General features: G+C 37.6%; 1 protein-coding gene across 1 annotated transcript in view; it reads right to left on the reverse strand.

The window, feature by feature from the left end:
- EHHADH (enoyl-CoA hydratase and 3-hydroxyacyl CoA dehydrogenase) overlaps nucleotides 1–7,128 on the reverse strand; it is a 37,623-nt gene extending 30,495 nt beyond the window's left edge. The window contains exons 1-2 of the mRNA XM_019735860.2: nucleotides 6,970–7,128; nucleotides 2,732–2,835 (exon numbers count right to left, since the gene is read on the reverse strand). Coding sequence (XP_019591419.2) covers nucleotides 2,732–2,835; nucleotides 6,970–7,043 — 178 coding nt within the window. The 5' untranslated portion in view covers nucleotides 7,044–7,128. The remainder of the gene's footprint in view (nucleotides 1–2,731; nucleotides 2,836–6,969) is intronic.
- Nucleotides 7,129–14,821: the final 7,693 nt, after the last annotated feature.

The raw sequence follows: 14,821 nt of genomic DNA on the forward strand, positions 1-14,821 counted from the left end.
TTTCTCTTTTAATCTTTTAATAAGATGAGTTACATTGGTCTTCTAATGTTTAACCAATCTCGTATTTCTGGGATAAAAGTGATATATTACACTTTTATATATTGTTAGATTTAATTTTATAATACACTGCTTAAGATTTTTATATCTGAAATGGGCCTGTAATTTTGCTTTCCGTTCTGTCCTTGAAAGGTTTTGATATCAAGGTTACACTAACCTCACAACATAAGTTGGGAAGTGTACTGAGTTGAAGGATGTATACCCAGAACCTGTGAATGTGACCTTATTTGGAAATAGGGTCTTTCTAAATGTATTCAAGCAAAGATGAGTCATAGTGGATTAGGGTGAATCTATATAAGATCAGGGAAGCTTGGACATCAGGGAGAAGGCCACAGGAAAACAGAGGTAGAGAGGGGAGTGATGCAGCAAAAAGCTGAGGATAACCAAGGACTGCTATCAACCACAAGAAGCCAGAAGAGGCAAGGAAGGGTTCTTCCCTACAGCCTTGGGAGGAAGAACGGCCTTGCAGATATCTTGATTTTAAACATTTAACCTCCAGAACTTTGAGAGAATAAATTTATGTAGTTTTAAGTTACCCAGTTTGTAGTCATTTTTCACAGCGGCCTAAGGAAACTAATACAAAAAGTGTTTCCTCTTTTATTTATTCTCCAAAATATTTGTGTAAAATTAGCATAATATTTTCCTTGACTTTTCAGTAAGAGCTTGCCAATGAAGTCATCAGGGGCTGGAATTTACTTTGTGAGTTTTTTTTTTATTATTATTATTACTGATTCAATTTCTTTAATGGTTATAGAACTATTTGAGTTTTCCATTTCTTCTTGAGTCAGCTTTTGTAGGCTGTAGTCTTCTATTTGTTTATAATGCCTTCATTATCTTTGTTAATCGCTAGAGTATCTGCAATGATATACTTTTTGTCATTTTTTATATATTGTTTTTCTGTCTTTTTTGTCTTGATCTATCTCTCCAGGTTTGTCAATTTTATTAGTCTTTCAAAGAATTAACTTTTGACATTGTTGATCCTCTTGATTCACATTTATTTTCTATCTCATTAATTTCTTCTGTTTATTATTTCCTTCCTTCTACTTCATTTGGTCTATTTTAATGTTTGTTTTGTTAGTTCTTTGATACAGACGTTTATTATGTTTTAGTCTTTTTTCTTTCCTGATATATAAAGCTATAAATTTCCTGCTAAGTTTTGCTTTCACTGAATTTGTCAAGTTATATATGCTGTGTTTTCATTATAATTCAATTAAAAATATTTTCTAAATTCTACTATGATTTATGCTTTGACTCAAAGGTTATTAAGAAACCAATTTCATTTCTAAACATAAGAGAATTTGCAGTTATACTTTTGTTATTGATTTCTAGTTTAATTGCATTGTTGTCAGATACCATTTTAAATAAAATTTATTGAAATAAGGTTTCATGGTCCAGTATCTGGTCAATTTTTATAAATGTTGCAGATTTAAAAAGAATGTGTATTTTGCAATTGTTGGATACATTGTTCTATATAAATATATTAAGTCAAATCTGGTAATTCCTAAAGTTTTCCAGGAGAATAATTTTTTCTGCCCTGAACTCTAACTACATTCTTTCTCTTCTATCTCCTTACTGACAAAGAAATACCAAATTCTCCATAATTCTGATCCCTAGCTGCGTGCCTCAAAGTCACCATCTTGGGCTTCCCACCTTAAGTTTTCAAATAGTTGAGTAAGCCATTTAATAGCTGGTTAATGTTTGGCATATTATTTTAATCTTTCTCAGGCTCAGCCTTATCCTCTGTAAATAGAGATTATAGGAGTTACTAAGGATTAAAATATAATAAGTGTACAAATACTACTATTTTCATTATTAATAAATAACCTATACAGTGCTGGAAATAAATAACCTATACATAGCAGGAAAGATATATGATAATTATTGTAATGATTACCATTTTTATATTTATTTATTGTCATGATTCTAATGTCTATTTCTTCTCAGGCTACCATTAACATACATGAAATTCCTCTGGCTGCAGTAAGATTACATAGGCCCTCATATCCATGTGACTTTGTCTAAGGATATAATATATTCATTTGGGAAAAATGTCACAAATACCACCGAATCACCATTTCAAATACTTTTGCTGTATTTTGTCAATATTTTGCATCTTCACAGAATAACCCAATAAAGAATGGCATAGTTACTGAGATAGGTGATTATCAGAAGAAAAAATGAATTCCATTTCAAGACTGTGTATGAAATAAAGAATAACGTTTATTGAACATCTTCTGCATGCAGGCTCTGTACTAGAGGCTGTCAGATATGTTATCTCATTTAATCTCACAAAAACCCATTGAGACAGATATTACTGTATCTACTTTATAAATAGAGAAATTGAAGTTCAGGAGATTAAGGGACTGGCTCAAGTTCACATAGGGTGAAGAAAATATACAGAGCAGGTATGTACCAACAGGTATATGCTAGCAGGTATAACAGCCATCAAGCCTGCACCCAAATATCTTCCAAAGGTCCAATCCAATATAAAAGAAAGTAAGTTTTTTTCTCTGAGTCTCTCCTGTGATTCCTGTCTCTTTTTGCCCAATGCTTCTCATTCTCACTCAAGTTTCCTATATCCATTACCAACACTAAGGTATTACCCACAGGCACAGCTGATCTTGGTCTGTGGCTGGATTCCAGAGATAACAGGAGAGGGTTAGATACTGGTTACCTGCAGAGAATTTGCCATCTGCTCCACAAATCACAATGGCTTTTATTGTAGGGTCTGCTATAGCTTTCTGCAGTCCCTCTTTTATTCCACTGAGTACAGCCATACTAAAAGAAAAAATATATATACAGGAAACATTAGTCAGAATTAAATTTCTACCATCTCAGAGTTTTTTCCTTTCTTAACAATGAAAAATTAAATGCATACACAATGGATAAAAATCCTAGACATTAATCATTAAGCTTTCACTAATTTGTTCAACAAATAACATATATATTTACTGTGCTGATTAAATAAATAAACTTTTTTTAAAAAGTATATTCCTGCACTTTGTTGAAAAGTTAAATACTTAGAATTGGTACTAATTAATTTTAAAATATTATTATACATCTTCTAGGTTGCAGTGAAAGGAGTCTGTAATATCCTAGAGAGAACAAAATATACACAACAAAATAACACACTAAGATGAGTGCTATAATAGATACAAAAAAGATGTGGAAGTTCAGAGGGGGAAGAAATTATTTTCAATTTGTCATATTGTTAAAATATAAGAAAACTGAAATACTCTAAAAGAAACAGAGGTATGGCAGGGGCTCCAAATTACCCCAAATATCCCTCCTTCCCCACCTTCCTGAAAGTATTAAATATCTGGTTTTTAGCTGAATATATAACTGCCCCAAATAAAGACTACATTTCCCAGCCTACTCTGCTATATGGATCGGAGCAGATTTGGTATATGCAACTTTTGGGAAGAGTCCTTAAAGGGCTGGGTGTGCTTTTTTCTTTTTCTTTCTTCCCTAATCCTGGCAGAAATGCAGACGTGATGGTTAGATCCAGAGCAGCCTTCATGGACCAAGAGTTGAAACCATGTATTGAGGATGGCAGAGCAAAAAATAGATGGAATTGGGATCCCTGATGATTGTGGAACAGCCATACCATTCTAGGACTCTGCTGTGAGAGAAATCAACTTTTTCTTGTTTAATCCACTATTATTTTGAGTTTTCTGTCCCGATAGCCAAACCTAATCCTAAATAATTTAGGAGGTAAATGCAAGGTCTGGGAAAGAAATGGCATATAAGTAGATTTTGCCAACTTTCAGTAGATGAGATAGTCATTGATAGAGAAGATGGTTAAAGCCAAGATTGAGTTTGCCAAAGGAAAAGAATAGAGAGTTGAGAGTAGATCTTCTGGATACACCCTCATATAAGAGGTGGGAGAGGTTCAGCAGAGTGCGTCAGCACCAAGGGAGGCCAAAGTCACAAAAGCCAAGAGAGGAGAATTTGCCAAGAAGCAGAGGATCAATAAATCCCAAGGAATGGTGGAGGAGAACCTAGGAAAAGTGGTGAAGACTTGCTTAAAGGAAAAATGATAGAACCAGAGCCTAATCAATTTTGCCTTGGAATTCTGAGTATTCTGGGTACAATGTCTGTTCTTTAACATGTAGCGTGGGAAAAAGAATATTAATACAAATGAAAAAAACAGCAAACTTCTAAAAAAGCCAGATTGTTCAGATCAGCAACTCTGTGTTAAAACCTGATGGAATAAGGGAGATACTTGCCCTTGTATATAATTCCTTTTCACCTTGTTACTTTTCATCATTTAAACGAGATGAAATCAAACAAAACCTCTTGTCTTCGACTGGTTAATTAGAAATACACTAACAAAAAACAGATTCTGAACCATCCATAATACTGAGAAGTCCAAAAGGCACATATTTCCTTTTGGGTAAAAATTAGCCAAAATGAGCTTAATCAGTGCCACTGAGGAGAGGGTGGTTTATCCCATTTCATCCAACCCCTACTCTATTTCTTACGTTCTTGTTAATTTTGCCAAAATCAAATACAGGACATAAAGAAAAATGAAAATGGCTGTAATAGATACAGCTTTACTAGATTCAAGTCTAGTGAAAGGGACCACAGTCTGGTAGCAATGTCAAGGTCACAGAGGTTAAGAAATTATTTTGTCCTCTTAATATTGTCAGGTATGAATGAATGGAGTTTAGAATAAAGATAACAGTTAACGAGTGCTGACCAAAACTCTTTAGCTTCTGTGACTATATGGTTTTTGTGACAGTTTTTTTTTTTAAACTGAATGTCATCAAATCAAGTTTGTGGCTTGTGACTAGCATTTTTTAAAACAAAGAAATAGAAAAGAGGAGAAAATAGAATATATCAAACTGTATAACAAGTAAAGATAAGTTTTGTTTCATGAAACTTAGTTTTCGGTTATATATTTGCATGTGTGTGTGTTTAGGTTGCTTTGTAAAACATGGGGTTTCCATGTGAAATGACAATAAAAAAAGTGTGAAAGCCATTGAGTTGAGAGATAGGCCTAGTAATCAGGCATGTCCTACACTGGGAAAGAGGGTTAGCATTCATCTGAATTGAAGGAAACATGACTTGCTAAACTAGCAAAGGATTTAAATTATGTGTTTGGGCCCAAAAATTATTCAGATAAGAATCTCTTAGTGAGCTAGGAAGAGATAATTTTCCACATAAAATTAGAAACAGTACAAGGAAAAGGAAGGAAGAAAGGAGAAAAAGAAAAGTACAAAGAAAAAAAAAATCGGGAACCTGTTAAATTGAATGAACGTGCTGGGATGTACACCTCTCCCTAAAACAGAACTTCAGAAGCAGATAGAAAAAAGGGCGGAAAAGTATTTATTCCCAAGTGGGGGAAATTTTAATAAATCTGAAATTAATCCTGAGCAGCAGAGCCTGTGGTAGGGGCTGTAACAGGCCTCTGCTGAACAGAAATAATGATAGCTAACAGCTATTAAATGCCAGTTTATAATCTCTAGCATTTAAACTTCACAACAACTTTTATGAGGTAGATAGTAACATTTCTCCTGCAAGGTGAGTGGAGGGTGGATTAAATACTATAAACTTTAAAAAATAATTATAAGAAAATAACCCTAGTTATGGGTATTAGACTGTAGAACTTTTCCCCTCAAGTTCTTGATGGACATGGTTTCCCATTATGGGCAGAGGTTGAGGCAGACAGTCCTAATATCTAATAATTCTAATGAGAATATAGACATGTCCAAAATGGATATGTAATTATATTACTTATGTTTTTCTTCATCAAAATCAAAATAACGAATATTTTACTTTTTTCTGAGAATGGCAAGTAATTGATCATCCTTGTGTGATTTTATTTCTGCAATTCTTTTGTATTATTAAATGTAATAATTCATATTAAAAATGAGAATTATAATATTAATACAAATGATAAAATCAAATCTGATGATAGGATAAAAATTCAGTTAAAATTAGTTAAAATTAGCAGGTCTCATTTCGCTTTTTTTTTCCCTCCAGCAGCATGTGATAGTAAGAATTTTAACCAAAGGTCTTTCTCTCTATACTTTATATATTCATCGTAAATTATAACTTCTACTAATTTTACTCCCTGTGGATGGGTGGCTCTTTCCTAGGTTGATCGATCATATACTTTTTTCAGAGATATGCGATAACCAAATCTATATAATAACTTCTTTAATTTTCAAAAAGCAGCATTAATCTCACTTTTAAAAGTAATGCTGTAAGTGCATTGTACAAATCTGGGGTAAGAGAGTTTAACAAGAAAGGTATTCCACGGTGAAATAAAAGATAAAGTGCACAGTTTTTCAGAAAATGGTATTTAATAATCTTACTCTGACATGGATCTTCTACTGAAGCACTAAGACCTTGAGGTTTAAACAGATCAGGAGATACAACTGCATTTTCTGGGCCCGGGCACAATTCACTTTTACTCACTGCGTTGGCAATGAGGACCTTTACTGATTTTTAAAAATGTGAAGCCACACTGTCAGATTCCTAAAGCTTTCAGTCACACATGTAAGGGTTGCCTGGGCTCCAGGTTGAGAAATGAGGGATTAAGGTCCAGCCAGCATTGCACTAAGACCTTTGGAATACAAAGTGGGCCACATAAGTCAAAGTTGCAAGCAAGCAGAAGGGTTCAGCACGAAGCTGGCATGAGCAGACCCGGTTCGAGTCCAGCTCCCCCGCTTCGTGGCCATCTGTCTGCCTCTCTGCCTTGGTTTCCTCCCCAGCGAAATGGACATGAAAGTTCTCTGCGACGATTAACCAAGCTGACCTATGTAAAAGGCCCTGGCAAACGCCGTCGTTCAATCTGAGTCAATGTCTTTGTCCGTTTAAACCAGGAGGGGAGAGTTTTGACTCTGAGCAAGCAGGCGGGGAAGGCCCCGCTGTCCCCAGGCTGGAGGCGACCGAGCCCGTTACCTGATCGCGTTGACCGGCGGGTTTCGGAGGCGAATCAGCGCCAGAGAGTTCTGTAACCGCGTATACTCGGCCATGGTTCCCAGGTCGCTGAAGTCGCCCCCGCCAGCCACCGCACGGCGATGCCACTTTTCCTTGCGCTCCGGTCCAGCCCCGCGAGGAGGGGCGCCCGCTGGGCCAATGGGAGCCCAGCGCCGCCTCCCTCCTCCTGCCTCCCGGCCGCCCTCTAGCACCGAGGCGCACACTACGTCGCAGCCCTCCTGCTTCCCCCGACCCCAGGTCCCCGTCTGCAAAAGTTCGTCATCTCTTTCTATTTATTGGCTCCCTACCTGCACCCATCACAAAGCAGATCTAGGAGGATAGTGGAAAATGGGTGGAACTGCCAGCAAGTCGAGGTTTGCAACCCCCTGGCCCAGAGCGACTGGTGGCTTCTCTGGGCAAATTCTGAGTTCACTAAGTTGTGGAGCTGTCCTTATTTTCATCTTCATGATCCTTAACAGGGACCGATATATGGGGTCCTAACAATTACGTGATATGACACAAACCTGGGATATAAAATACACGCATCATGCATTTCACCTAAATGTTCACCTACTAACATGAACTGAGAATTTACAGAACAGTCCTATGGCAACCTAATGAAACCTGAGTTTCTTTTCTGCCCAGTCCTCATCTTTCTTCTTCTGCCATTCCTTAGGATTGTGACTTCTAATACTGCATTCATTCATGAATTGTGCACCTATTATGTGCTAGGTCTAGGCAGGCGACTGAAGATAAACAAGGCCCAAACCCTTTTCTCTACAAGTTCAGGTTGGACTTCTAGATGTGATTGGATTCTGGTGGTCTCCCCAGTCTGCAGAGTGGTCAGAGGGCGGTCTGGAAGTTTCAGAGGAAAAAAAACAATGGAATGAGTTTGCTCACTGGTGTTCCACAAATTTTAACAATGCTGAAGGACTATTTTCATAGATGTTCTTTCACTTCTTGGAATTCAAAACAGGCTCCAACTCCTGTGAAAATGCCAATTGCCTTGAAGCCCTGGAAACAAGTAGCAGTCAGAAGGGATCCAATCTGTCAAAGACAGACCTCACTTGTACCAGTCACAAGCAGCCCAGTGCCAATGCCTCTGGGTGCCAACAACCAGCTTCTTACAGGTCATATCAATCTTTAATGCCTCTGAAGGTTCGCCAGTCCCTGAACTCTACCTTGCCCAGAACCTCGATGTAAGATCAGCAGTTTGCTTTGCTTAGAGAGACTGTGCATGACCTGCAGAGCTTTCCCTTATTAGAGGAAGCAGTAAATGAAACTTTGTCTTCTTATTTCAGACGTTGGTCTCTAGGAGAAGAACTCTGCCACGGCATCCTAGCAAGTTTGCCTCCACAAAGGCTGTGTAGGCAAAGCATAGCAGCTCTGAATGGCCTGAAACTCCTCCGGGAGCAAGGGGACATCAGGATGACGTGAAGCCATTTTGAGGCAATTTTTCATCTTTACCTTGGAGGAGTCAGACACACCTCATTTCTCATCTATCTCCTAGTTTCAGTTGAACACAGAACTTTCTGCTTTGAGTCTCCCCCACCCCCATCCCTTAGATACAGCTGCAAACTTCCATACAATTTAAAATTTAAGAGGGCACTTACTCTCAGATTTCTGCAAGTGGTGACCCTGCCCTACTTCTCAACAACAGAGCGACTTGGTTCCTGTCATCCGTCATCCAGCACTTTCTGTTTGGTGTCATCCTGTGGGACTAGGAACACAGGGAGCTGATACCACGCTGACCTTTCTTTTGCTGTCTACGTAAATAATAAAGTGTCTAAATCTATTTTGGGCTCCTATGGGCCGAATCTAAATGTGGCGAGCCAATTTAGCAGATGGCACCATGCTGCTGCTTGCAGACTGCTTGACCATTGACAGTTGCTTGATGATTGTGATGAATTGTTATATGCTTAAATTGTCTTCTCATTCAATTTGTCTCAATAAGTGCTACTTAACTGGGTGCCATTCTTCTTGGCTAAGGCACTTCCACATCATTTGCATGTTACTGCTTTTGCTTGTTAATATGCCTTTGTCATTGTTGTCATTATGTTGCAGTTCACGAAGATACATCAGTGGATCAGAAGTGGTTCATGAAAGATCACAGGAAAAATAAAAGAATGTAAATATTAAAATTTGTGTGCTTACTGTGTACTCACAGGAAGAACAGAAATGCCTACCTAAACTTGGCTTTCCCTGCATTGGTGACCTGTGAGCCCTGGAACCTGACAGGGTATTGTGTTGTGAAACTTCATTTCACAGTGGCATGAGGCCATCAGAGCTGAAATCTCTGGTAAACCAATCAGGTTTATCCAGAACAAATGCAAACTATTGCTTTCCACCCGGAGTGATAAAATCTCACATGTGCTCTTCCACGTCCTTTCCCCTTTTAATGTGGGATACAAATGGACCGCAGGCCCCAGGGAAGGACAGAGCGAGATAGAAGCCTGACAGCCCTAATGACTTTGAGGAGGAAAGAGGCACCCCATTGACTGGAACCAACATGGACTGCCACAGGAGAAAGAAAGAAATGTAGGTCTATTTGTTAAAACATTTCAACCTGTCCTGACTAAAACAGTGAAGCAATGAGCAGTGAGTACACTCTTGAACAGTGAAGTTGGCTGATGCTTAAGAAAAGCTGCCCAAGCAAGTGTTGAAATAAAAGGTGAGATATAAATATTTTCTTCACTGTGCCAGTAATATCAGTGAATGACCATTTCTATCATTTCAAGTGGCTTGCTCAAGTGTTGAGCCTTGGAGAGACACACACTCGTGTACACACACATATATTCAGTATCATAATGATGAAGATTAACCAGCTATCAGGATTCCTAAAGAAAACCCAACTGTGGTGAAAATGATGCAGTCATTATCTTCACTGGTTGAAATAAGTCCTTAGGACTTTCAATTCCCTGATTCTACTTTTGTTCTCAGAAATAATTACTCCCTGGTTCTACTTTTGTTATACGTTAAGTCTCCCTTTAATAAAATTATTTTTCATCAAATCTTTAAAGATGTTAACAAATTCTGTCTTAAGTCTGCTCTTTTTCAGGCCCTTTCTCAGGAAGTTCATTTCTCATATGATAAGGTATCTCTAGTTCTTCACACTGTTGGTTGTTCGGGGAATTCTTCATATTTGTCAGTGGCCCTATAATTAGCATCCATTCTCTGTATTCCGCACCTGTCATCAGTCAAGTCATATTCATGTTTCCCTAACTCATATTTACTCTTTTTTTCTTATCCATAAAGATATTTTTTCCTTTCACTCTTTTTTAAAGGATAATTAATTTTTATTGATATAGCTCACATACTATACAAATAATCCTTTTAAAGTGTACAGTTCAGTGATTTTTAGTATATTCACAAAGTTGTACACCATTACCACACTCTAATTCCAGAACATTTTAATCACCCCAACAGAAACCCTGTGCCTACAATTCCTCTTTCTTCTTATCCCCTAGCAACCACTAACCTACTCTAACAGAGACACTAATCTGTCTCTACTGATTTGCCTATTCTGGATATTTCATATAAATGGAATCACACAATATGTGGCCTTTTGTGTCTGGTTTCTTTCACTAAGCATAATATTTTTAAGATTCATAGATGTTGTAGCATGTATCAGTACTTCATTCCTTTTTATTACTGAATAATATAGTTCATTGTATGTACATACCAGATTTTGTTTATTCATTCATCAGTTGATGGATATTTGGGCTGTTTCTACTTTTTGACTCTTGTGAATATACTGCTATGAACATTTCATGTATGTGTTTTTATGTAAACTATGTTTTAAATTCTCTTGGGTATATACCTAGAAGTAGAATTGCTCGCTCATCTGGCAGCTCTGTTTAACATTTTGAGGAACTGCCATATTGTTTGATGTACAATCCATATAGCAATGTATGAGGTTTCCAACTTCTCCACATCCTCGTCAATACTTCTTGTCCATTTTTATTATTATTATTAGGCTAGTTGTTCTTAAATATGAGTTATATTATATTTTTCTTTATCACCAAGCATGGTCTTCTCCCTTTGTGAGTGAATACACATTTAGAATCTGTCTGGCTTACGAAAGCCACTAAGTAAAAATAGTCATATTATTAGCCATTATTAGTCTTATGTTCCTTTGAGATGAATCAAATTGAATTGTGACTTTTCTCTAGCATTATATTTCCATCTGCTTTGAATAGCAAACAGGATTCAAACTAATAGACCATACATTGCTAAGGTCAAAATAAAATAGGTTGGCATAACTCAGACCTCCATTAATAGAATCATCAAATATTCTAGCATCTGTTATTTATTTTCAGATTGCCCATCAAAGTGCCTTGATTTTAAGCCTGGAGATTATGCGGACGTGATTATAGCTTTCAGAAATCTGAAGTAAAAGGAAAGGGGCCAGAAGACTAAAGATGGGCAAATGTTTTGATTTGTGAATAGGCAAAGAGATGATAAAAGATGTTGTAGACTGGTGAGTTTCAAATCAATACCTTATGAAATTTTAGAAGAATTCATTAAGGAGATGGTTTGTGAAAAGGAAGTTGTGATCATCAAAGATACATTGTGCTCACTAAGAACACGATATGCCAAATTCATTTTATTTCAGTTTTTGAGAGGATTAATACATTGGAAGTTAAAATACATGTTGTATTGTGATTCCTAGGGAGATTTAACAAGGTTAGATAATGGGATCCTGGTAAATATGATGTGGGCTATTTGATAACTGTTTTATGAATAAGTATTTAACCAATCATATTTTGAGCTGTTACGTGTGCTAAAGCAGCATGAGCAAAAAGAGACGTGGTATCTGCCTTCATATTGTTTGCTTTATGGCATTATGGGATAGTAGATCTTAACAGAGAGAGGGGGAAGGAGAAACATGCATTTTGAAAATATACACATCTGGCACTCTGGGATATTCTGATTCTGGGTGGACTCAGAAGTTTAAGAAAACTCCCCAGGGAAGTTTAATGCTCATCTTTGATTAAGAAACTCTCATGAGGGAAGCTTTTGGTAGTTCACTGCACTGTCCTTGACTTGATTCTGCCTTGAACTATATATTATTTTTCAAATTGAGCAACTAATAATGTCAGAACAATTTCATATATATATGTATAGTATAGTTGCTTACATTATAATAGAATTAAATGAGAGAAATTGTCAAGGGATTTTCCTGCTGCTTTGTACTCTATCCACAGATTGATACAGCTGAATTCTAGATGAGTCTGTGTCAATAAGACCTAAAATATAGACCTGGCTTTGTGATAGTCATTGGTGCTATTCACAGTTACCTTTGTTTTCTCCCCTTCTCACCATGATAGGGCTGCACTTCCCTGCCCACTTGAAGTAAGTGAGGTCAGGTAACATTTTTGTGGCCAATAACAGGCGAGCAGAAGTGACAGAGCTTCACCCAATTCTTTTTTTTTTCTCTCTGCTTGGTGATTGGCAACATGCAAGACAGTGATTGCTCAATCAGCCTGTAGTCACAGGTTCTTAAGTGACTACAATGATCAGTGCCCTCTGCAGACCCAGCGTGACCTTGTAGCACAAGTAAGAAATTATCCTCCTGGTTTTAAGACATTTAGGTTTGGGGGTTGTTCATTTACTGCAGTAGTACACTGTCTAGCCTAACTGATACAGAATTCTAGGGTGAGTATGTGACAGCATGACATGTAATGGTGACTAATGTAAAGTCGTATTTTACAGCTGAAAAGATAAAAATTGTCAAGAGTAGAGTCTCCAGTCCAGAAATTAATGTATATTTTTCTCTTTTCTAGCCTGAGAATCACCTTGGAATTACTGACAGTGTGTCCATCCTCTCAGAATGTGCACAGTGTGTAGATGTGTAGATGAACTGCTGCAGCCAATTGCCACGTCAGGGGAAGATGGCCATAAGCTGAAACAGATGCTACTGAAGGCAGAGCAAAGAGGGAAATAAATAGGGGTCCTGGATGATATCATTGAGTGCTGAGGGAACCAACCCTTGTGCCTGTAATAAGAGTCCAGTTACAGATGCCAACACATTCCCTTATCGTTTAAGCTGGTTTGTGTTGCATTTTGTGAAAGATGCAAAAATATGCTGCCTGGATTCCCTTTCAAGGAAGGACTCGCTGCACAGCTCTGCAGGGTGGTTAACAGGCAGTCCCAGCTGTCAACATCTCCAGGGTCTACCTCAATGCAGAGAGCCACCTTGCTTGGGATCACACCCTTCCTTGGGCGGACTGTATCCAGTAGGAAGGGCTGGCCATGTCAACCTGACTCCGGCTACTCTGAGGGCCAGGACTTACTCTAGAGCTCCCTCTCAGGTTGGCTGATGATTCCTTGGCCTTGAGTAGCAATTCTGCTGCTTCTTCTGACCAATCCTGCTTCCTGTCCATTCCTAACAAAAAATCTTTGTCCCCATCTTCATCGCAGTGTCTACTCGTACTTCCAAAAAACCCAGTCTGTGACAACTTTTCTGCAACATCAGACAAAAGCATCCTAATTGAAATTCAGTGGGATAATTTGAACTTGATCTTGTTTAGAGGAAGGAAAATGTACTCATGATCTCTCTTATTTTTAACTGTAAATTTGTATTGTGTAAATTTTCAAGGATACACAAAAAATAGAAAGAATATGAGTATAATGAAACCCAATATACTCAGCTTCAACAATATCAATATACAACAAATATTGATCACTGAACCTTCCCATATTATTTTACAATATTATTTTAAAATAATAATTTATGTTATTTCATCCATAAATCCGCAGTGCACTGATGTTTGCTTTGGGATGCAATGCAATGCCTTTTGAGTTCTCCTCCCAATCCAACTTGCATGCTCCTCCTAATATAATTCCTAGCTATTGTCTCATCTTTTCTTCCTCTTCCCACCACTACAGCTTTCAAAAAAGCAATTATTTTAATAGGAGAAAGGGTCAATAGTCGTAGGAGATAGAAAGGCCCAGAACTAATTAATCCTGGAATCCATTCATTCTTTCACTTATTCAACAAGCATTTTAGACCTGTCATCTCCCAGAGTCTTGGATACTCAGCTGTTACCCATATAGGTGGTTGTTCAGATAGGTGGTGTGATGATTACTTTGGTCAGAAAAACGAACAGAGGGAGAGAAGAAGGGAGGGAAGGAAGGAAAGAGGGAGGAATGATGGAAGCCGGCCATCTAGTGGTCACAGTGGGAAATGTCATGCGTTTTTTCTACTAGACAGAACAAGACAAGGTTTACTCTAGGAAGGACCTTCAAGAAGAAATTGAGGCCCAGAGGTGAAGTGATTTAAGGTCACATGGCTAGTTAATAGCAGAGTTAGGCATGGAACCCAAACAAGCTGACTCTAAGACCTGTATAAATTTTGATTATTTGAAACTCTTAAAAAATGTGGTTCCAATGATTTAAAATTTGAATAAAACATATTTTGTATTTATTTTTATCAAGTTATGGCATATTGGTAGTAATGGGGTAAAAGTGCATTCGTTGAATGAAGGAACTAGATGAACCTATGATTACATTAACATCAAATTATTTTTCCATTAAAAAGTCTGCCTCCCTCACCAGATAGGAAGTTCCTCAAAGGTAGGAGATTATCTCATACATTTTTGTATCCCTAATGCCTGGCCTGGTGTCCCAAATGCCTGAATGAATAAATGAGTGAATGGAATTTGGAGGCTTAGATGCTAAACTGACTGTCATTGGCTAACTTTGTGACTCTCAGCAGATTATTTAATTCCTCTGGTCCATAGATTCATTAAGAATTCATTGACCTTTTGTTATAAAAGAGTTGGAAGAAACCTTGAATTTCACCTATGCCAACTATATTATTCTGTGGGTC

The sequence above is a fragment of the Rhinolophus sinicus genome, linkage group LG01, assembly GCF_036562045.2.
Source record: "Rhinolophus sinicus isolate RSC01 linkage group LG01, ASM3656204v1, whole genome shotgun sequence".
Taxonomy (NCBI): domain Eukaryota; kingdom Metazoa; phylum Chordata; class Mammalia; order Chiroptera; family Rhinolophidae; genus Rhinolophus; species Rhinolophus sinicus.